At 40.3% G+C, this 25,543-nt stretch overlaps 1 protein-coding gene across 1 annotated transcript; it reads right to left on the reverse strand.

Annotated features, from left to right (window-relative positions):
* Positions 1-4,162: 4,162 nt before the first annotated feature.
* On the reverse strand, positions 4,163-19,925 carry LOC143917408 (E3 ubiquitin-protein ligase ZNF598). The gene is made up of 8 exons (XM_077438911.1): positions 19,571-19,925; positions 11,938-12,192; positions 10,304-10,389; positions 9,984-10,222; positions 8,281-8,410; positions 7,894-8,204; positions 7,585-7,823; positions 4,163-6,488 (listed from the first exon to the last, which is right to left on the reverse strand). The coding sequence occupies exons 1-8, from the start codon at positions 19,727-19,729 to the stop codon at positions 5,133-5,135; spliced, it is 2,775 nt and encodes a 924-aa protein (XP_077295037.1). The 5' UTR covers positions 19,730-19,925; the 3' UTR covers positions 4,163-5,132.
* Between the last annotated feature and the right edge of the window lie 5,618 nt (positions 19,926-25,543).

The raw sequence follows: 25,543 nt of genomic DNA on the forward strand, positions 1-25,543 counted from the left end.
GCTACCACACCAGCACATGCAGCAGCGGCCCCTGGCAGACAGGGGCACAGGAGTAGGTCCTACTACTCCTCCATCAGCAACACCAAGCGAGCAGTCCGGCGAGTAGCTCGACTGCCAGTCGAGCAGCACTCAGTGAATTTGTGCAACGGTGTGGCGAACGTTCATAACGTCCCACATTAAAGTTGGCGCGTTGTTTGTATCTGTGTTGTGGATTCAGTTTATGTGTTTTAACTTAAGTTTTTGAGTTGCTTTTCTTTTATGCTTCTCTTGTTGGTTTGATTGGTGCTTTGTAATAGAGCTATCGGGATAGATTGGGACATATAACGATTGAACAATATTGTTACCTAGCATTGGTGTTGGTTATTTGTTGGTGTTTTGGTTGTTTGTTTGTCTATTTTTTGTTTGTTTCTTGCCGGCTTAGTCAGCTGCTTATGTAGGATGGGAAATTGACGATGGACTAATGTTATTTTGTTTGCTGACTGGGTTATGTGTTGTGTTGTTTTTTATTTTGTTGTTATTTTTTTGCTTATTTGCTTGGTTTTTGTGTATTTCATTAGTCGCTTGTGCACCATTAATTCTTGTTTGTTTTGGAATTCGATCCTCTGACTTCCAACGGGGGGAGTATGTTCCGACCAAGTCTTCATGGTCAGCTTTCGTGGCGTTACGACCAAAGGAGCCGTTTTGGAGGGAGATCGGCGCCGAGCGCGCATCCCCGCCTCCTATTCGTTTTCCGCTTCGGTCGAGTGAACATCTCTGTTCGCTACCGAGTTTGTTCCCACCACCGAGTCCCGATCAGCTCAGCCTGGATCGGCAGACGATACTGGAAGTACAGCTTCAGTATACGTCCGGTGAGAAGTGAGGAAATCCTGGTCTTTCTTCGTCGAAGTCAGATCACGTAGTCACGTGAGGAGTGAAGTTATCATAACCTCTCGAACACGTGCGCGCTAATTTCACGACGGACTCCCCCCCCCCCCCCTGCTTATTCTCTGTATTTATACATATATAAAATACAGTCACCATACAAACAGAATTACAACCTGTTTTTATTATTATACAATTTCCTCCCTTTTTCCACATCACGCATCCCACGCACATTACGAAGGAGAAAGGGACATAGCAGAGCAGCCGACATCAGCAGAGACCAGACCACCGACGACGAAGGAAGGCACCTTGAGGAAACCAGCCCCGCCCAAGCTTACCACTAGCTATCTCACAAAACCGACTTCCGGGGTGCTCTCGAGTTGAACATCCCTGGAGTCTGTACAGTATTTGTACCGATTACTTAGTCTGGTGGTTATCGTCAGGTAAAGTATAAATACTCTTTTTTTTTCTTTATTTTGTTAAGTTAAGGTTAATGTTCTGCTGCTCCAGGATTTGGTGAGTTTGATATTAAAAAATATATTAAAATATGTTAAATACTTTGAAAGTTATGACATTTTATGTAATTTGCAAATAATTGCGGGATTACGCTAACATGTAATCGCCCGCGGTAGGTCACAAGCGATTTGTCACAGCTCCCCGCAATGTGTTAAGAGACTTGGTTTGTTGGTTTAGTATTGTTACGTATACTAAAAAGAGACGCCGAGTAATTGCGATCGGATTAGGCCGGGTAGCGTCCTGGGAGACCGTGTGACCGGTGTAAGTGGTTTTAAGGATTAGCGACAAGCTAAGTGCATGAAAGCTAAACAATGATTGTACTTCCCAGAATTGACCTGTTCCGCGGGAGCGAATGTCGTGGGAAGACATATCCGTACGTGACGATAACAATAGGTAAACAAATTAGACGTCGAAGATGCCCTGAGAGATCTATCCCTTATAAGGCGATACTTAGGCGATATCATGTCATTCTGGACTGAGCACTGCCAGTGCGTGTATCTCCTTAATCATCAATAAATGCTGTGTAACGACTGTTGGCCTTTTACTTGGATCCTCCACCCACCCCTACGCAACAGTATTTTAGTATTTTAATTCATAATAATAGCCAGCAGTATCGCTCAATGGTGCTGGCTATTATTATGAATTATGGCTCAATGGCTCAAAGTGATCAGTGGGTTCGATCCGCTATACTGCTGTATGCTATATGCTGGTTAGATTTGGGGGTATTTGTGACTCAAAATCGATCGTTTCTTATTTTTTTTAGTTTCTTAGTTTTCCAATTTTATCTTATCATTGTTGAAACGGTTCCTCAAAATTGGCAAAAAATCATCTTTCCTGTTGTCACAAATCTTCTGTATTTATTGTATGTACAATTTGTAAAATATATGTACAAATCTAAATCCATAGATGTCTCAATGGATTCATTATTTGCTTCTCAAAATACAGTGATCTATGTAATAATAAAATGCTGCATTGTTTGTAATTAATTTTCCAATAAGGCGCATTGGGGTCTTCATGTCAAGCCTTCCTGGTATATAACTATGTAAAATAAAATAAAATAAAACAAAAATTAAATAAATAATACATTAAACAACGTAGATAGTCCCCAGTCCCCTCCCAAATGACGCCCCTGGTAATAATATTTTCAATTAATAATCATATACATTCGTCTTATGCTGCGTACACACCGGCCCAATACAACGAAGGCTCATGAGTGCGAATCGTCGTATATGATTGATGATCTCGAAAATTAATTTAAATTGTGTATGTTCTGTTTAACCTTTCGATATTTAATTATAATATGGAATTCAATAATATGTAGTTACAATTTTATCTATTATAGACTAATAATTGGTTTCTTATAAATAATAATGAAAACATAAACAATATTGCCATTATCACCGATAATGTGCGATAATTGCGCAACTCTCATCCATCTCACCCCACAATTTCCTAATTTCCTCTACCTATTTTCCCTGCGCTCTTCCATTTACCCTTTATCTCGGTTACCATTCTAGTACTTCTTCTGTCCACCTGTCATCTATTCTTCTAGCCACGTGGCCCACCCATCGCCATTTTAATATCTTTATTCTATCCACTATGGCCTCGTCATACTTCTCACCTACGTATTCCGCTTCGTGTCTTTCCTCATTATGCCGAGCATACAGCGTTCCATACCTCCTCGAGTGCTTTGGACTTTGTGTTACATCTTGACGTTCAATGTCCAAGTTTCACATCCATAAATAACTATAATAATCTCCCTTCTGAATTGCGCTGTATTGTTAACCAAACAGAACAAGTAAAAAAAATTAAATACTTTTTCAAAAAAAACTTGCACTGAAAAATTTTAATGTAATTTTTATATAGAAAATATTATAATAGATTTTAAGAATTTATAATAGAATCGTAGCTCCCTTATCAGGCACAAGAGCTACTCTTATCTGATAAGGAATACATGTCCAACTTTGTAATAAACATTATATCCTGTAAATATATGTATATGAATAAATAAATAAAAAAATAAAAAAAAAATACATCACTGGCAAAACGCATTATCGAAGATCTTTTTCTTCAGGCAGAGTAGCGTTTTTTATTTAAAAACATGCATCCGTCCAAATGCACTCCACCCTAATTTCATATGTCTCTTTATCTCTTATTTGTATTTGACCTAAATATAAATAATTATTTACTACTTCTACTGTGTTATCATCTTATGAAATAATATCAGGCATGCACCAACTATTGAACATTAGTTTGGTCTTATCTATGTTACTTTTTAATCCTACTTTCCTACGTTCCCTGTCCAGCTGTGTAAGTCTGTTAAGTAGTTTAGTCAGATCGCGAGCTATTAAAACTATATCGTCTGCGAACCGAAGATACATAACTCAAGAAGCGACCGTTAGTGGTTACTCCTGCTGTGTCCCATTCCAGGTTCCTGAAAACGGCCTCAAACATCACATTGAATATGTAGTTTAGGAGAGATGATGTCTCCTTGCCCTACTCCTTTTCCTATGCTAAATCTATCTGTATCTGAAAATCGAACGTATTAATGTAATGAAAGTATAATTAACTATTTCTAGGCAGCAAGACTGATACACCAATTGCCTCATAAACTTAAAACCAAGCCTTATACAGATTGCGCTCATTTGTGTTTTCCAACCCCATCTGGATCATCCCAACATATGTATTTTCACAAATCCAAAGTAGACAACATACGTAATAAAAATCTCATTTTGATCCTGTCTATCCTGATTTTCGTTGAAATTTTACAAGAAAAACATTAAAAAAATGAAATAAAAGCAGTACAGACTCATAGTTTATTGTGGTAACAAAACATTTTAATAGTAATTTCATGGAATAGTCAACAAAAATACCGTTCAATAGGTATATCCATTATTAGTTACATGCGTGTATAATAAGCCTCGGTCGAGCAAAAGAAATAACATACAATAAAATATTTTCATGGACATATTGTACACATTATATAAAAACATACTTATCACAAAATATTAAACTATGCACAGACGAATTATCACGTCACGATTATCGATAAATAAAATTTTTAAAAAATGAAAAGAAAAAGGTCATAAACTACCCGTCGCAGTAGGAATCCTTTCATAGCAAAAAAAAAATCGATAAAAGGATCCAAGCGAAACTATAAGGCACCATGAATATAATTAGCCGTTTCGGCCATTTGTTTGAAGACACTTGTCCATCATGAAAGTATTTGCACGAGTTTGACAATCAATATTTACAGTTACACTATACACGTCTACGTAGACAGAATATACGAGGGTCAATTTTTAAGTAACAATCATTTTCATATACTAACAATGCAAGTTAATGCTTTGGAATGCAACCTGAGGGGACCATCCTTCATAACATCTGGATATATCTGACTTTTCTGAAACTAAGAGTGCTATGGGGTGGAAAACGGATGCAAACTGGCACTGATCGGATTCAACAAGGAGATGATCAAGCTGATCTCCCAATCTTAAAAACGTCTACAGTGTTGAAACATATTCTCATTGAAAAAACCATTCTTACTTAGGCATAGACCATCGTATATATCAAGGCATTTCACAAACAGCACTTTACCTAGATGGTATAGTAAGGGTATTATGAAATGTCGGTAGGGCTTACTAACACAGCCAACGATAACATCAACTGCTGTAATACGTACCTTTACATATTATACAAGATAAGGTCTTCAAACAAACAAGAAACTAAACGAACGACATTATGACGGATCTCGTCTATTTCCGCCAAACAGGAGTTGCTTGTACGGGAGCTCCCAATGCTGGAAAGTGCGTGAGCAAACTGTGTGAAGCCACGTGTGACTCGGCATCATTGGGTAAGAGGATCTGTCCGCAGGTTGAGCAGACTTCCAAATTGCACTCGGTTATATCGCTGTAGATCTTGTGCAGCTCGCGCTGCTTGCTGATATCTGGCAGCAGGGCGAGTAGCTCCGGAAACAGCACTTCGAACTCCTCCTTGATGGAGCCGCGGCAGTGCTCGTAGTAAGCCTCAGCCGAGTAGACGCCTTCGCGGAACTGCCGCGACACCTCCTTGAACTCGAGGATGGACTCTTTGGAGCACATCGCCTTCATGAAGTTGACGACGAGGGCCTTATTGCGCTGGTTGAAGTTTGGCGGCTCCAAGTAATTGTGCACGGGAATGTTGTAGCTCTGACCCGAGGAGTTGGTGAATGTGAAGCCGTTGCACGGCGGAACGGAACCGTGGAAGACCGAAGCCGGAGAACCGATGAAGTCGGACTGCTTGCATTTGTCGTTGTCGGCGTCATTGTTGTTGTTGACTTTGTTGTTAATGACGTTTTTTATTTTCAAATTTTCGCTATAGGACAGCTTGTTTTTGGCGTTTTCGCTAAGCGTGACTTTATTCGTGTTGCTCGCGAGGATGCTTTCGTTTTTGGCGTTGCGGAATCCCGGTATTCCTTTTCCAGCATTCAACGCCGGGAAATCATCTAAGACGGGAGGTTCGATGATTTTCTTCGACGGGGCGCTATTCGAGTTCAATTTTAATTTTTCAAAATTAACACACTGCTCCTCGACTTTTCCATTCATGTGGTTCTTCTTGCCCTTCCATTCGACCCACGTCGATTCCGGGTCACTTTTTCTCTTAGATTCGGCACCCAAAAGAGCCTCCTTCAACTTCTTTTCGTACATCGAATCCGGTGGCACAGTTTTCCGGGTGTTTTCCGGCGTGTTATTAACTTTAACATCGTCAGTGATCTTTAACACCTTTTTTTTCTCTTTTTTAGAATTATCTTCTACTTGCCGCTGCGTTTCACTCTTGTTGCCCTTCTTGCTTTTGCTCCGACTGTTCGAAACGAGCGACGGGAAGTCTTGAGTATTGTTTAGATCGGAAACGGAGGGAATCTGCGGCGCCGGGGCGACCTTCAATTGTTTGAGGCGTTCTTTTTTCTCCGCCTTGACCGGCACTATCCACTGAGGCTGTGACAAAGACTGTGAAGATTTCGAAGGACACAGTGCAGGAAAGGCATTCGATGTCGGAGGAGGTGGTGCTTTAGGTTGAGAAACAATCGCCACTGGAGCAATAGGAACTACACGAACTGGAGCAGCACTCCCCAACTAAAACGAAAAAAAAATCATTACTAGCAATATGACACAAAGTTGGCTAAGATTCATCTGAACACTCTCCCATCTCTTTTCTTCAAATAAATGAAGATTTGGTGGCATTCAAGGCCATCGCAACAGCTAAGACAAGCCTGCATAAAACATATGTTAAATCGAATTCAAGTTTCCAGCTGATTGTTAATCACAAATTCCTTATCTAATTGATGTCACAATCGTGCGACTTGTCTTTGGTGATGTTTTGCAACCACAGCAAATAGAGATGGAGTACTATTTATCAAGTCGCAAACTATTTGGGCGAAAAATAGAAAATAGTGGTGATTTTATGTTCAGATGTCCCAGTTCACCATGTCCGGAGACTATTCATTTACAAAATTCTAGCTACGAGCAGGGCTAGACACGTGCCTAGGGCGCCATAGACAAGGGGCGCTGCAAGGCGCCCCCATTTTTCTATTTTTAATTATTACATTGAAAAAATAAAAATTTGGCTTTCTTTGAACTTGTACAACATTGTATATTCAACTTCATTTTTCTACTCGAAGTAACAATACTGACTGTAAAATATTATAATTTACGAGGAACGCAGGAAGTTGACTGTCAAATATCAACGACTCACGAATTAAACTTATAAAATTTGGAATGGTATTTTATATAAAATACCGCTGAAATACATGTATATATACATACATATATATCAAGGATATATTTGCTCCACGAAATTAAATATCTCAACCAAATCATATTCGACAGAAGAAATGTCACTCTATAAAATTATTCAATTCATTATTGAATATAAATTAATGTCTACATTACCGAATTTATATATTCATTTTAATACATAAAACGTGCCTCTTTTGAATGAAAATTTTATTTAATATTTTGTTTTTGTCTTAATATATTTTTCTTCAACATAAAATTTCAAGAACTTTCATGAAATTTAAGTGTGGGAAACCAATCTGCCTAGGAGCGCCTATACCCTCGGTATACCCTCATATACCCTCGGGCCTGGCTACGAGTTTGTGAGAATATTCTAAAATGTATTAAAAACCTCAACACTGACTTACATAATAATATCACAACGATCAAAGCTTACCTTCTTGGCGAGGGAATTATTCATCGAAACTGTACTGGAATAATCATTCATCAACAGACTCTTATCCCTTTTACTCAAACTAGGAAACTCCTCTTCAAAGCGCTTCGTCTCATCTACACTCCTCAACTCTGATTTGGGCCTCGACGTGATTTGCTTATGCTGCTTGGGCGCTTCGGATATCTTAAACTGGCTCGCCGAAGTTGGACGATTGTGCAATTGAATAGAAACGTTGGGTTTGGCTGAAACGCAAAACACAGAATTGAAACACTGCTCACACCGATTACATGTTAAAAGACAACGCATATATACCCGTCGACTTGATGATGGCGTTCGACGGCCCCGCGGAGACGCTAGGCTGGTGAGTGATGTTCACCCGCACGGTCGGAGTACCGGAGCCGCCCGAGTCCCCGCCGAGCGTCGGAAAGTTCTGCTCGGTCTTCACCAGCGCTCCCGAGCTCTGTCGGACGACCATCGCCTGAGGTCTCATCGTCAAAACCGGCCCGGTGGGTGTGACACCCAACGAGGGAAACTGCTCCTTGCTTCCAGTGTCGATGGACACCGTTGTGCCATTGCGGGGATAGTCTTCTCGGATGGCTTCGCGAATCTGCTCCTCCTCGACCCTGCATCATTATAAACTCTAATATTAATCCACGTCCGAGTACTTCTAATACGGTTTCCTTGTACGGTGAAGGTTACCTTTCGGGTCGTACGTTCATCGGAGGTGGTCCACGCGGTCTCGGCGTGAGTGTGAATTGCAGTTCGAGGGTTCTGGCTTGCCTCGCCGCCTGCTTGCTCAAGCCTCGACCGTGCTCACATGCCTTATGAGCTGGAAGAATACTTGAATTAACAACGTTGTATCGACCAAGATTACGATTCCCAACCGGGAATATGTGAAAACATATATTAATAATAAGGCAACAAATTATTCGGTTAGTTTATAATTCCAAAAGTGGTGAGTAAAAAAAAAATCATATTCTAAACGATCAGTAAATTATTCATTTTTATTCTAATAAATAATAAATAAATCTTTTTAATCACTATTTTATTTAAATACTGATTCAAAGAGGATTTTCTATCAGTGAAATTATAATTTTTGACAGTTGGATGATAGCGCGTCGCCCCGCTACTGTCCATTCCCACTCTCCTCATGGTCCACACACCGTAATATCCATCCATACACATCATAATATCTTTTTTTTTAATAAAGTTTTATTTCATCAATATTTTCACAAAAGAAACATATCTTAGCAGCCAACACTTATTTATTTAAGGGTCAGGTTAGGTTAGGTTAGGTTAAGTTAGAATTGGCCCTATTAATTTAAGATTGGATTATTAGGGTCGGTATTTATTCATTTAAGTTTAGGTTAAGTTAGTGTTGGCCCTATTCACTATTATAGGGTCGGTATTTATTAATGACAGTGAGATTGAACTGAACCTGGAGCGAGGGGCGAGGACCGAGGGGGTTGAAAACGGAGAGGGGGGAGTGGCAAAAATCATCAGGATTTTTTATACTAGGAGCCATAATGCGATATGGCAACACTGACGATTTTCGGGCTATCAAAATGAAGTGATCATTTTTAAATGGTTGTAGCCAGCAGCATAGCTCGGTTGTTAAGCTTCTGCTTAGCGTCGTGAGGTGCCTGGTTCGATCCCAGGGCCGGGCCTCGAGTGAAAATGAACTTTTCAGAGTATGCTGCTGGTTAGACCTGGATTTGTGACTCCAGATTGATCGTTTCCTATCAGAGTTTGCCAAATTTCTCTGATTTCATTGTTGAAACGGTTCCCGGTAAAAATTGGCCAAAACCCTTCCTATATATACAATATATCACCAATAATTTGTGTTTGATTAATGTGTAATAAATAAGTTTGTGTACGATTTGATAGATGTCTCATTGATTTGCGAGTTTTACTTATATAATGAATAAAAAATGCTGCAATATTTGTAATTGGCCAGGAAGACGCATTGGGGTTGCCTGTAATGCCTTCCTGGTATGTGTTGTCATAAAAAATAAAAAATAAAATTATATCACTGATCATCTTATAATAATCATCGACCGTTTCATTGTATTATCCGATCACTAAGGTCTTATACCTGATTATTTAGTTTAATAACTGAGTATATGACAACTGATCACAGCATACTGCTCATTTAGAATACTCACTGATGATTTCGAAATATTTACTGACAATTTAGTTAGTTTTGTTGATCAAAAGCTGAATAAATTACCGATCAATTAAATACACGCCTATTAATAATAACTAAAAGTTAATAAAATGGAAACAGCTGAAACATGGCATGAATACGGTACTTTTTAAAATGCAAAGTAACAGCATATATTTATGTAGCCGTATCATGTCGCCCCAATATGCACACCCAAACTCCTCATTTATGGTATCACCTTTTAAATCGATATCGGACCGAAACACTGCCGTCAGATTGAGCTCGGAGCACTCCCCCTCCTCGCACAGATAATGCTCCTTGCGGAAGTGATCGCGCAGACAGCTGTAAGATCCGTAGTAGTGATCGAAACCGTCGGCGTCACACAGATGGCAATAGAGATGATGCTTCCTCAAGTGGCGATACAGCTCGTCGGTGTCCATGAAACGCGTATCGCAAAACTGGCACAGCGGATGACCTCTGAAATCACAAAAGAAACCATGAAGACTGCATCAAACCTACGTACAGTGAGTACGTTTAGTTTCACATCGTCAGACGTACTTGTGCGAGGAATCATCCGGATCTCCTTTGCGTCTGTGAAGAGCCAGCTGAGCTTTAGTATAGTACTTTCGCTCCCCGGTGAAAATCTACAATATTACATATTATTATACATATGCCAACTGTTGTGTACCGAAAAGAGGTCAGATTTTAGTTTAAAAAATCATCATCTCCAAAAAAACTCCCTAATAGACGTAATATGTACCTTTGACTCAACTTCTTAAACCCTTTATCTTTGGTTTTTCACACCCTTCATCTTTGTTTTATAGGCTTGATCTGGAACTTTATTCTGTTTCCTCGAATTATAAGAGAATTGAATGAGTTGGAAGCGGCTCAATAGAAAACGAAACAGATTTTACACTTCAAAGTCGTCATTTTAAAAATCAAATTCGTCATTTTAAAAATCAAATTCGTCGTTTTACAAATCGAATTCGTCGTTTTACAAATCAAATTCGTCGTTTTACAAATCAAAATCGTCATGTTGCAAATCAAATTAAACAATTGGATGTATTTTTTTAATATTCATTTTATTATACATAGGGAACTTTATAGAGAATATTATAGAGAAAAAGAGAATATGTATGAATAGAGAATATATGTATTATACAATGTATTATTTATTATTTATAATTTATAAAGGTTCATTTGCTGCAGCTGCAGACAATGTCAGAGTTTTCATTTAGTAATTAATTAATTAATAAATAATAATTGTTTTCATTTATTAATTAATACCGTTATTAATTTCATACTTTTAATAAGTATGAAATAATATAATTAAGAATTAAATTATATTATTATAATAAATAATATAATTTCATAATTTAGTATGAAATTAATAATGGTATTAATTAAAGTATAAAGGTCTGATTAAAAACGAATTCTCATTTTTTTTTATATATAAAATACATTCAATTGTTTAATTTGATTTGCAACATGACGAATTTAATTTGCAACATGACGAATTTGATTTGTAAAATGACGAATTTGATTTGTAAAACGACGAATTCGATTTGTAAATCGACGAATTTGATTTTTAAAATGACGAATTTGAAGTGTAAAATCTGTTTCGTTTTCTATTTAGCCGCTGCTTCCAACTCATTCAATTCTCTTGTAATTCGAGGAAACAGAATAAAGTTTCAGATCAAGCCTATTTTATAGGAGTTTTTATCTATCTATCTATCGTTGTGATGCACCCACACTTTCAAAAACTTTTCCTTGCACAAAATTGCACAACTGCTTCAAAAGTTAGAAATAAAACTGCCAGTTGACTGTTTTCCCAAAAGTAACGAATTACAAAACTCTTTTAATACCCTTAATAAATCAGCAACATCTTCACGTTGCTTTTTAGGTCATGGGAATCCGGAGATTTCCTCCCGTTTGATTGTGGCTCCTTATAAACTTTTTGAAGCATTACAACAGTTTCCCCTACAGTTATAATAGGAAACAGAATTTGCTCCATACTATCAGCCTTCTCCAAAAACGACTAGAAACTTTAAAAAAGAACGAAAAAAAGCTATAAAAACTAGAAAAAACGTTGATACAAGATAATTAAATCTAATAGGGAGTTCTTCTAAGGTTGATTAAATTATGAAAGTGTTCTATGTATATATGAAATATATCGAAACGTTTGTTGATACCTTCAAATTAGTCACGCACAGTTCGCAAAAGAACAAGTCGTGTTTGACCCGCATGTGGTCTTTGAGAGCGTCAAACGATTCAAAAGGTGGCGTAGACTTTCCACATTTTCGGCAACTGTGTTCGAGCAACTTCAAATACGCCGATTTGATCGTCTCGTTGACGAAGCCGATCTTGAACGAGCGATCGTACAGGCTGTGGTTGAAGGAGCTGGCGCTGATCGACTTGAACGGCTGACAATCGGGAGTGAAGACGACCTGAAAAACAAAAATAATAAGTCAAAATTCAGAAATCCACAAGCTGGAGAAAGAAACTATGCAGTTTTTAAAACTAAGATACATTTCTAAGACTAAATAATAACTTGGGAACGCTTAGTTCCTCCATCTGCATATGATTGAAATATTCTTAGAATCGGGATAAACCCCTATTCTCACAAGATGGTTCCAGAATTTTCAAAATTCTATTATTACATACATATATATATTAAAGATTTCATTTTTTACTACTATTATGGATAAGTTCCTGTTAACATACATCACATTCCTGTTTACGTATATCATAAAATTCAACTATTTATTTATTTAAGTACAGACCATTGTGGCATTACAAAAATCCCCAACGCTCCACAATAGTTGAAAATATAATAAAGAGAAGAAAAATAATATATACAGGCAAAAATACATTAATTAATAAATAGTAGATACAATAAAAAATCAAATAAACAAAATACATAGTATGGAATATCTTGCATTGACAGCCAGCACCAATATATAAGAACCAGCCGTAAATACAACACATCCCTGCGAGGCCCAAATGGAAGAGAGAAATTCCACTCATACATCACATACAATTATAAAAATAAGGATGAGTGCAGGCTACCAGACACTAGGGTGAAAAATATCACATTCAGGCTCAGCAGCAACGATTTCATTGAGAAGTCGGATAGCTCTTGGAATAGGAGCCATTCGATAAAGAACTGTGAGAGTAGGAGGTGCAACCATCAAATGATGTCTACCACGCACATAATTATTAGGTACATAAAGTCCCAACTGTTCCAGCAACAACGGGCATGACGTATTACCACGCAGTAGCTGGAGAACGAAACAAATTAGCAAGAAGTTTCTCCAAAGTTCAAGGAAATTATACCCAAGCATGCGCAAAAGGAAAGGAGTAGGATAGAGATATGGGTAGTACCCATACTCTTTCTTATATAGAAAACGAATAAATGCTTTTGCACTTTTTCGATAATAAGAGAGTAGTTTGCTTCATGCGGATTCCACACAACCGCATTATACTCTAGCTTACTTCTAACGAGCGAGTTGAAAAGCAAGCGAGAAGACAAGGGGTTGGAGAATAACCTAGCATATCTCAAGACAAATCCAAGTCGATGAAAGGAAACGTCAGCGACTGTCTTGATGAGGTTGTGAAAGGTGAGGATCAAAAGTGATACCAAGTCGACCATAGATTCCACACGCTTCAACAACACGGATCCAATGGAATATCCGTGACAATAGAGCGAATTATTATTAGGGACATGAAAGTCCCAACTGTTCCAGCAACGACGGGCATGACGTATCACCACATAAAAGCTGGAGACCAAAAATAATTAATGAGTTTCTCCGAAGTTCAAGGGAATTATACCCAAAAGGAAAAGAGTAGGGTAGAGATATGGGTAATACCTATACTCTTTCCTATATAGGAAACGAAAAAATGCTTTTTGCACTTTCTCAATCATTAGAGAGTAATTTGCTTCATGCGGATTCCACACTATCGCATTATACTCTAGCTTGGAGAATAGCCTAGCATATCTCAAGAGAAATCCGAGTTAACAAAAGGAAAGTTACGTTCAGATATTATGCAAAACGGTATGTATGTAGTTATTATCGAATGTAAATGTTCTTTATCAGTTGGCTCCTATTCCAAAAGTTATCCGACTTCTTAATGAAACATGAATGTAATACTTTTCTCCTCAATGAGCGTAGATTATCAGAGATTATGTTAACCTATTTGTCTAGTAGACTGCACTCATCACTATTTTCATTATTAGATGTGATTTATGTTTTGTAGTAATGGCTAGTAATTGTACATACATACATACATATGCAAGACATTCCCAATTTCTCTCCTTATATTTAACTGTCATTGTGACTACTTATGTTACACTGTTCGACACGAAAAATGGTTCAGAGACGAGATATGACTTTTCTTATATATCTATGCCCAGTGAACACGAATCTGGTAATAAAAAATGTTGATTGGCTCAAGATTCGGAGATATGTGTTTTTAAATCGCGTGATTTTTCTATAGCTTGTGTGTTGTTCGGTCGATGTCTCAAAATCCGTCAATTTCCTGTTCAAAATGAATATTGAAATCTACAGTCGGGTATTTTATCTATCATTTGTAGTACTTTTCAGCTTTCAAATCTCTCTAAGTAGTCGTCCAGTTTAAATCAACAGTTAAAAGTACGTATTTTCACTTGGGATTTTTTCCCACTGTTAATACTATTTTATATTGAGTATTTTCTATTGAAACATGTTTATTGGGATAGTGTTCTGACCACACTATTTTTTGTTTTCGTTTAAAAGTGTGCTGAACTTTAAATCGGTAAAATTGCGAGCAAAAAGCTCGTACTAGTATTTACACGAATCTGAATTGAATTAATAGGGATAATATATTAAATTATTTTAATATGAGAATTAAATAAAATTCCAATTAGAAAAATCATATTTCGACTATTCTTGAGGATTAATAACAAAAATTCTATTGATAACTGGCTAACTCGATAAAATAAACGAATTTTTCTACAACAAGCTATCCGCCTAAATAAATCAAAATATTTAACAAACTCCAAACAAAAGTGAAAATGCTTGATCATCGACATCATTGCAATCGTAAGGTCACATTGAAGAATCGCTCTTAAGATATCGCAAGAATCAAATTGCAAAATTTGCACAAATACATGAAAGGTGATCCGACGAGCGAGGAATTTTCAACTTACGGTGAATGTATGAGTATTTTATGATTTTTATTTCATAGAACATGAACACTCGCCGTTACAGATCGCTCCAAAGCGACGAGTGCACTTAAACAGATACAAAACAATTAATATTCAATATACATAAGCATTGTATACAAAGCGAATTCATACAGGAATTTTTGCAGCATTTCATAATCAAATTGGCGAACCTCAAGACGCCGAATAACTTAATATTAGCAAGAGAGATAAGAAGGAGAAGCCAATATTACAGGATTGGCAAACTCTGATAAGAAAAGATCAACCTGGAGTCACAAACCAAGGTCTGGCCAGCAGCAGGACTCTAGTAGGACTCGAACCCGTGACCACTCTGATCGAAAACATAATATGCTAACCACTAGTCAACACCGCACATTAAATATGTAGAATACAAAAGCAATTCGAAACTGAAATGAATCATCCGGTTGTATAGTATTCCACATACATACGATAGAAGTCTTAATAAATTTGTCGAACTTCTTACATTCAATTTAAATATACGAAAGAATTTAAAACTTCAATAAACAGTCCAACCATTAGTAGCGTCAACAATCTTATCTCAATACGATCGCCGAGGCAATTATCTGCACGAGCGAACCGTAAAGAATCGACAGAAAAGAAAACGGCTCGGATCCAAAATGTAGATCAGCCCGTAAGGTTGAAGACCTTGATCGGGCGTATAATCAAGTCTGTGATAACGAAATATGCCTATTCTGCAAAACGAGAGAGTGAAAGGCCACAACAACCTTGTAAACTCTACCGCTTAATACGTAACGATATAGCTTTAATTGGAATAAAAGCATTAGCCATACAATAATATGACGAAAGTTATTTTTTTAGCAATGATTCCGACAAATTTAAACATTATTAGAAAGTACAAAGTTGAAAACTCTCCTACTTTCTCGTCTGCTCAACGCCGATCATTTCTATCATCTGAAATTCGGTGGATAATCTGCTCCGGGTCTTGTACCGAGTTGAAAACAACGTTTAGGGACGATCCCATCGGTTCTTTAATTCGGTCTGACCATCTTACGGGAGACCATCCTCTCACTCACCTTCCATCCAGTGTCCCGGCAACTGCCAGCTTCTCTAGAGTCTCCACATTACTCCTGTCGATACGGTCAAAGTAGGAATACATGATGTGGAGTCTAAGAAACTGGCAGCTTTGTCTAGCAGTCTATGGAATGCACAGCATCCACCTCCAGCATCACGTTCCAAAGACATCTAGCATGTCTCTTTCTCTCTTTAGCATCCATGTCTCGACTCACCGGTATTTTTCATTTAAAAATAGTCGTATCTTCTTTTCTAATGATCTGAATATGGAAACGTGGCTTATCTCCATTGTGTATTTATTACTAACAGAGTAATAAAAATCATAATCTACTCGCTTACATGTGAACTTTGGCATTGAAAATTTGCCGGTAAAGCCGGCGTGAAATTTGAAACCGAATAATTCGTTCGATACCATTCATGTACGTATTCGTCATTTGACTTGGACATATCACAAGTGTCGTATGTATGTAAAATGATATATGCATTCTTTCAACGGCTGGATTCAGCTTCTTGTCGGTGAATTGCCAATTGCTGATTTCTTCAAACTCCTCAGCATTCAAGTTGGATGTCTTAACACATAGTTTACTGGTTTGATTATATTACATCGTCACCCATAAAGCGAATTAGACCTTTCATTTTGGATCCTTATATATCTAAGGTTACCAACAGGTCTCTTTTTAAGAGAACATGTTCTCTTTTTTAACACAATTCTTTTGTTCTTTTTTTTATATTATACCCATAATGTCCTCTTTTTCAATTTTGACAATAATTTCACGCAGTCTGTACTATATTTAGTCTCTCACAGGATATGACGTGAGTGGAGAAATGAAGCAACCTGGCTATTGCCAGTATTGAGTATTTACTTCCATTAGAATATTTTCCATGATCAGCGGACAGTGGACTAAAGAAAGAAATAAGTTGAAAATTTCCACCATCTGTGGTATTTGAAGCGTAGTATATAATTACAAAAATATTTCATGTATAGAATTTTATAAAGAAAATAAGAAACTTTTGCACCAAATTAGCAGTGTAGATAAATATAGCGACACAGATGATGAAATTGAAAGTGAGAACGAAGATGATTAAATTCAACAAATAATTTGTAAGCCCACTTTTCATGTTCCTAACTACATATGCATGTTCCGGTTATTGTGCAAGTGGATTAAGGCATGTAGTATTACTTTCAAGATAATTGGACTTCTACTAAAAATTATTTTGATACTACATAAAAATACATTTATACATTATGATTATAAATATAATCTTTCCTTTACTGATGGCATTTTGCGATTACCTTGTAAAATAAGGCCGTCTTCTATGGAAGCTTTGGGCGACAAGTCTATACCTGTAGGATTTACCTGTAAGGCCTTCCTGGTATATATGTAAAATAAAAATAAAAAATATAAGCGTGGCTGTCTTCCATAGAATTTCCGAACTTTGCATGGGATTTTGAGCCTTATATGCGTCTATTTCAACCGTTTTAAGGTTCAAAATTGGTTGAATATATTACTGAGAGTTGAATGCCGTCTATTCAATTTGCTTAAAATTCATATATACAAGTCAAAATTAGTTTTTTGTGGAACCATACTGAAACCTCGTTTATGTGACGTCACGTCTGTTGTACAATGGCGACGATACGTCTCAATTGTATGAAGAATGATTCTTCTTCTTGTTAATGCCTTGTCCGCATCCGGACGTTGGCGACCACCTCGTCGATTATTTGAATATATCCGCATCGGTCTTCAGCGGCTCGGAACAGCTCTTCGGCGCTCATATCATTCCACATGCGCATGTTTCGAAGCCAAGATAACTTTTTCCTGCCGATCCATTTTTTTCCTTCTATTTTCCCCATGGTTATCAAACGGAGAAATTCATATTTTGGACCCCGTATCATGTGTCCGAGGTACTCCATCTTTCTCCGCTTGATGACAGAAACAAGTTCCCTGCCTCTCCCCATCACGCCGAGGACAGCTTCGTTTGATATCCTTTTGGTCCACGGAATCTTCAGCATACGCCTATAGACCCACATCTCAAAAGCTTCAATGCGGCTGATCATCTTGGTTTTCAGAGTCCACGTCTCACATCCGTGTAGTAATACTGTCCAGACGTAGCTCTTCGCGAATCTCAACCGCGTATGAACATTGAGATGCTTGTTTGTAAGCGCCGCCTTCATTTTTACAAATGCCGTTCTAGCCATCTCGATGCCGATTCTTAGATCTTCATCTGGGTCCATCTCTTCATTCAGCAAGGTACCCAGGTATTTGAATCTTTTTACTCTTTCTATCACCTCTCCATCCAAGGTCAGATTCCCGGTGTCTGTTTGCATTCTATCTACTATCATAAATTTTGTCTCCTTTAGATTTATGCGCAGACCTCTTCGATTGCTTTCTTGATGTACACGGTCTAGAGATATTTGCAGGTCTGCTAAATTTTCAGCGACTAGTGCCGTGTCATCAGCATATCTTATATTGGTGATCGTCTCGCCGCCCACCTTGATGCCCTCCGCCTCTTGGAGAGCATTGTGGAAGATGGATTCGGTGTAGGTGTTAAAAAGAGTAGGTGATAGGATGCATCCTTGCCTGACGCCCCGTTCTATAGGAATCTCATCAGTAAATTGATCATCGACACGTACTACTGCAGTCTGATTCCAATAAATATTTCGTAGCAATCTGACATCTCTGTCATCCAGGCCAATATTTTTTAATGTTTCCATCAGGCGAGCGTGTTGGACACGGTCAAAGGCCTTTTCAAAGTCTATAAAGCAGATGTACACAGGTTTACGGACTTCTCTGCATCTTTGGAGTAGTGTTTTCATACAGAAAAGGGCCTCTCGGGTACCCAAGCATTGTCTGAACCCAAACTGCTCTGCTAATCGCCTCTTCACACCGTGAGTAAATTCTGCCCTGTATTATCTTTAGTAGGATCTTCAATGTGTGACTCATTAGGCTAATTATTCTGAAGTCGCTACACTTGGCAACCCTAAATATATCGGGTCTACCTCACGGGATCGAATTAGAAATGCACGAAAAACCAAATATCGAAAATCGATAGATCAAAAATAAGGGTGCATGGTAAACGGTGCATACTCACGTACATCCTCACTTATCTTGCGAGATCAGGATACAACAGGAACAAGAAAAACAGGCTTTTCCTCCCGTATTAATGTGCGCGCGCAGAATACGGGAGGAAAAGCCTGTTTCTTTTGTTCCAAATTAAGCAAATCACCCTTTTTTTTGATCTTTCGACTTAAGATCTTTCGATTTTCGATCATTCCGATATTTGGTTTTTCGTGCATTTCTAATTCATTCAAATATATCATATACATAGAGTACATATTATCACATATAGGTCTAAACAAATAACGAAAAAAAATATATTATATCCTTAGCTAATCTCATCGCTCACCAACTATTGTGCAAGAGTGGAGTGCAACCAATTGGACAACATGACGAGTATTGCACCCTCACTATTGTGCAATACGGTATAATCGGTATTGCACAATAGCGAGGGTGCGACGTGGAGGTGAGTAGGGGTAGGAGGTGAGGGGTGAGGGGTGAGGGGTTTCAGACCTTGTCGAGGTGGTGTCGGCAGATGGGGCACTCGTCCTGGAGGCAGAGCACCCTCATGCGAGTGGAGCACTCGAAGCAGACGGGGTGGTCGCACTCGCCCACCGACAGCACGTCCACCGGCTTGAAGCACACCACGCAGTCGCCTTCCGTGGAGCTCATCTTCGCTCTCTTGGCACTTGGCTCTCTTCGCGCTCGCACTCGCACTCGCAACTCGGGACGCTGAAGAAACGAGGACAGCTGTCTTCACTCTTCGCTCTCCGCCTGCACTCGCCTGCCACCTGTCACGCCTGCTCTCTCGCCTCTGAACACTCGCTATCAAAACCGACCGCACTATACAGACAATAACGCGCCAAAACACGGCCATATTTCGATTCACATTTTCGCTCTTTTTTATTTTTATCCAACCACTTATTGACGGTTAGGGGATGATACTCATTGAGTTTTAAATTCGTGACCGGAATTTTCAAATTCGTATGTAAGAAATTATTCATTCTTAATTTTTTTATGAATTTAACATGTTTTTTTTATTTTTTACATACATACATATATATACAAATATATACATACATATATTCCAATGCGCCTTCCTGGTCAATTACAAAAAATGCAGCATTTTTACGCTACTGGTTTTAAAATTGGCCTGTGGGCCGTTCGTTGGGAAGGTTGTGGACCTACCACCACGCAAGATACAAGAGTTCCCACAAAATCACCCCATCATTTCACTTCACCGCTCCTCATAATCTTAAAAATAAGTGTCGGTTTAATTTGATAATGTAACGAACGGATTTACGCGCGCTTATCTGATCTCGCGATGGAAGATCTAGAGGGCGTTTACGTCGTTCTTCCAAGGGTCGGGTTCTATGGAAACGTGGACTAACCTTGGGATAGTGTTATATATATATATAGTCGGGGAGGTTCCTGACTGCAAATCGTCTTCGTTGAAGCACCGCTGGTCGGGTCACAGCAGCGGGAAGGGGAGGCAGGAGACAAACTCCGTACTGCCTCGTGTGGACACAAGATGGCGATCTCTGGGCGTCTCTGAAGACGCTCGGCGGAGATGCCGGATAGGGAGGTCCTTCCCGGCTGACGGCTGGCTGTAGAGAGAAGAGGCTCTGCGGTCCTCTGGTCGGTCCTCTCACGGCTGAGGTTTCTCCGGAAACGGCGTGAGGAATGCAGGGGACGTTGTGCTGGAACTCAGGGGAGGGAGTGCAGCTACACTCGACCTCAAAGCGGTTCTTCAGCACTGATGGTGGATCTCTGGGCCCCGTCTCCCCCTGGAGACGTGCACAGGAGAGATCTTTCTTCGACGGGCGAACGCGGGTGAGAGAGGCTCGCTCTACATGCGCGCGCGCCTATAAGGCTTTTTTATGGGTGGCCACTCGAAATAAAGGGCGAGTGTTGCCCTATGGGACGATGGGGAGAACGTCGCGTTACAATAAGAATTATAATTTACAAAAATTACAAGCAAAGCTTAGACCCTACTAGATTAGGGCTGCCATAATTGTCGGATTACCGACAGGCACACCTCCCCCCCCCCCCCCAAAAATCATTTTTATCGACATTCATAGCTTTATTATAAAAAAAATTGTGCAATCTGTTAACACAATGCATCTGTACCAAATCTAAAATAAAATGATATAGATCAATGGGCAACGACATTACATATATATATACTTCGTCGTACTTACAAATACAACTGTGTGGAGGCTTGCCGAGCCAGCGGTCTTGGGGGCTACCACACCGGCTTTTATGCAGGTTGGCAGCGCTGGGACGCGCGCGATTCGGCGCGTCTGACAGAAGCGCCCCACTCGGAGTACGACAACTCAATAAACAACACACGATCTAAACACGCTCTATTATTTCAACACCCCCGTTACTCCGACTTCGACAACTGTATTCATTTCGAGAAATAAAAATCCTCTTCTACCCAACTCAACCGCGTGTTTCTATAGGCCGTGGGACATGGTCAACATACCATCAATTATCATCCCGCGCTGCCTAAATACTAAACACTTGTATTAACTATACATACAATAAAGAAGAGCATCGTAAGGCGAGTGCCCCGGTATTATTTGTGCCGCGTACAGCACTTCGATCTAACGCGTGCAATTAAGATCGCGTGTGAGGGAGAAAGCCGATGTTAGTTAGCGTTTTGTCACCTATACATATACGGAATAGCTAGTGACTGCCGATGAAGTACGGTTCCGCGACAAATCACTCACGAACTTTACACTCAACGGCGTTACATGTGAGCGAAATGTCGCGTGAGTGATTTATTTCTGATTGTAAGTCAGTGAGCGATTTGTCGCGTGAGTGATTTATCTGTGAGTGTAATGGTCGTAAGCCAGTTGTCACGTGAGTGAAATTTCATGCGCGTAACGCCGTTGAGTGTAAAATTCGTGAGTGATTTTTCGTGACACCGTAGGTGACAAACTCTACGAGTCGTAAACAATGTGTGCCGCGAATATTCAGAGGTTGTGTGGCTCTGCAATTAAGTATACTCTTCAAAACTCAACCGAGTTTCCATAGGCCGGGAAACGGTCGAAACCTATCACTAGAGGTAGGACCGGAATCGTGCCGTTTATTGTTCAATTGTTGTAAATCCTTTGTAAAAAAGGTTCGGCAAACCTTTAACAATGTATTTACAACATTTTAACAATATACAGCCCCTTCAGGGTCCGGGCTTTACCTATCACCCGTCCTATAAATATACCTCTACAGAAATACAACCGTAGCTTGCACAAAAATACATATCTAAGATATACACTATACAGTGCCGGTTTTAGGGGGGGTGGGGGGGGCTGGACCGGGCAGTTCCCGATGGCACCAAATAAGTTGGGGTGCCGATTGATGCGCCAAAAGCGCTTTAAAATTAAAATTAGAGCGCCAAAGGTCCTACATTTGTAGTCGGCAAATTCTAGTCAAACAATCTACTGGAAAAAACCGAATTCAAAATCTGATATTATTATGGTTCGGTGATTACTAGTCAAATGTGAACCGGTCACAGGACAACCGGTCGCTCTAGATCGGTTTAGTAGTCCGTTTACCATTATTAGCAATGAACTTATCAATTTCTTCCTTTCTTTCAAATAAAGTTTGTACAGACGCCAGGGGTCCTCAACTCAAGAGACACCTGAAGTCGGTTTGTGAGATAGCTCGTGGTAAGCGTGGGCGGGACTGGTTTCCTCACGGTGCCTTACTTCGTCGTCGGTGGTCTGGTCTCTGCTGATGATGGCTGCTCTGCTCTGTTCCTTTCTCGTTCGTAGTGTGCGTGGGATGCGTGATGTGGAAAAAAGGCGTAAATCTGTTTATGTATTGCGACTGTATTTTGTATAAGGTATACAGAGATCAAGCAGGGGGGAAAAGGGGGGGGGGGAGTAAACAAAGTAACCACGCGTGCTTTTTGAGGTTTGCCACGCGTAGCTCAGTTGTCTGCCTTCTGGACGAAGACAGACCAGGCTTCCTCTGGTGCACACCGGACGGATACTAGAGCTGGTCTCCAAATATCGTCCACCATCACCAGTGGCCGAGCTGGTGATTTCGGTGGCGAGGAGCTAACTGCGTGTTTATGCCGAAGCCGTTGGCGCGCAACTGTCAGTGGCTGGCAAACCGCTGTGTCAGGGTGGTCAGCACAAAAATATACCGGCCAAATTGTGGGTCGTAAGGCCACGAAAGCCGATCATCAGACATAGTCTGAACAAAGTTCAAGGTAAAATTAATCCATTCATTGTATTAAATTTTATAAAACGGCACAATTTACAAACATTTGGGTTTCTATGCTTTGCTGACACAAATGTAGCAAGGTCCCAAGGCGGGGAAAAAAGAGGATTGTAATCCAGTTTTTTATATAGTACAACTTAAATGATCTCATCAGGTCACTGCGACACATATCCAGGAAAGTCATTAACGCATGGCACACGCTCGCCTCGTAAAAAGGTCGACACGTGTTTCTATACACGTGTCTTGGAAACAAAGGAAGAACACATTGAACCCATAAAAACCACGAACTATGTACGTCCAGGCGTATGAACCCATAAAACCACGCTATAGGTCAGCGCGAGTACCAAGAACAAAAGATGTGCACACGACACACTTCAACCCAAAACGATTATAAAGCAACGCAGCAACCTCCACCGGCAGAGTGAGCCTCTGCAGTTCATACAGATCACTTCTCCGAAGAAACCTCTTCGTACGTACAATAACCATTGTACCAAATTGAACGAAAATAAACGATCCTCTTTCAAACTACACAACACGTGTTTCGTTAGACCGGGATACAGTCAACATACCTTCCCTGTCTTACAGGTGTTTAGAAAAAAATGCCCGAGGGCGCCATTGGGTGTAAGGCCCGCACTGAATATATACAAAGAACAGTGCTGAATTCGATATGTTTAAATTTTTAAAATCGGGACAGAGTAGCTGAACGATAGCTGCAGCAGCTGTAATGTGTGTATATGTATGGGTGACCAGTGGCTATGTGTGTGTGTCGTCGTCTCGATCAGCTTGCTCTGGAACGGTGCGGGGTGGGGGAATTATACAGAGAGTAACGGTTATGATCTCGTTTTTATTGATGAATAGATGGCGCGCCGGGGAGTTTCTCGGCGCCTGTGCCCCTTTATGGCGGAGGCTGTGGATCGAGTAGGCTGTGGCTGGTCAGGAAGGGTAGACCAGCCACGCCAAGACCTTCTCGGTCGGAGTCTCACGAGCGTCTGAGAGCTCGTCGTGCTCGAGGCTTGGGTCGAACACGTGGTCGAGTATAGTCGGTGTGGTACGACTATGGAAGAAGCCATACTCCTCGGAGGGCTTCTATGATGCCAATGAGCGCTCGCCGTGATCGCTTGGGTGGATCACGGGGCCAGCCTGCCTTAGTTCGAGGCCGGCTTTTACGAGGGACGCTGCATCTGGCGGTCCGCGCCGGGATCACCGGGCGCCGGACCCACGGGAGAATCTAGCACGACTGACAGATGGTCAGTGTAAAAGAGAGAAAACAAAAGCCGAAGCCGTAAGAGGACAACCAACGGCCATGAGGGTTTTTGGCTCGGACACACTTGTATATTCAAACAATAAAGTACCTTATTCAAACAAACAGCAGTATTAACTACTAAAACACAGATGAACTCGTCTATAATACATGGCGGACTGGTGGTGAAGAACACCTTCACAACTAGATCAGTCCCCATAGCGCTATTGGGTGTAAGGCCGGCACTGAATATATACTGTAGGAATCTCGTCATCGTCATCGTCATCGAAACATTCGAGAATATTCCACAACAACAAACCACATTCCTCGCAGAACTCGCACACGTAAACAACACGTGCACTTCTTGGAATCAATCGCCAAACCTTCGAGAAAGCTCCACCCCTACCAGTAGAGCGGAAACAAACCAGTCGAAGCACACCTGCAGCCATTAAACTAAACTCAAGCGGAACGGTGCCAAAACCTTCGAGAAAGCTCCACCCCTACCAGTAGAGCGGAAACAAACCAGTCGAAGCACACCTGCAGCCATTAAACTACATCGAGCGGAACGGTGCCAATCGTTCCAGAAAAGTCTACCCCATCGACAAAAACACATTCCTCGCATACGCATCAACAACAGCCAGCAACCAGAAACACTATAAAATGAGGTACAACCCAAACAACACCAGTCGACCCACAGCAGCAAGCGTCGACACACAGCAGCAGACTAGTCGACCCACAGCAGCAAGCGTCGACACACAGCAGCAGACCAGAGACCTTCTGAACATAGCCAAACGCCGAGCCAGCAACACAATGCCGCATCCAGAGACCTTCTGAACATAGCCGAACAACGAGCCAGCAACACACTGCCGCACCAGAGACCTTCTGAACATAGCCGAACGCCGAGCCAGCAACACACTGCCGCATCCAAAGACCTTCTGAATATAGCCGAATGCCGAGCCAGCGACACTATACCATATCCAGAGACCGCTGAACGACATACTTTTGCCCACATA

This window comes from Arctopsyche grandis, chromosome 9, assembly GCF_051622035.1.
Source record: "Arctopsyche grandis isolate Sample6627 chromosome 9, ASM5162203v2, whole genome shotgun sequence".
In the NCBI taxonomy this organism is placed as follows: domain Eukaryota; kingdom Metazoa; phylum Arthropoda; class Insecta; order Trichoptera; family Hydropsychidae; genus Arctopsyche; species Arctopsyche grandis.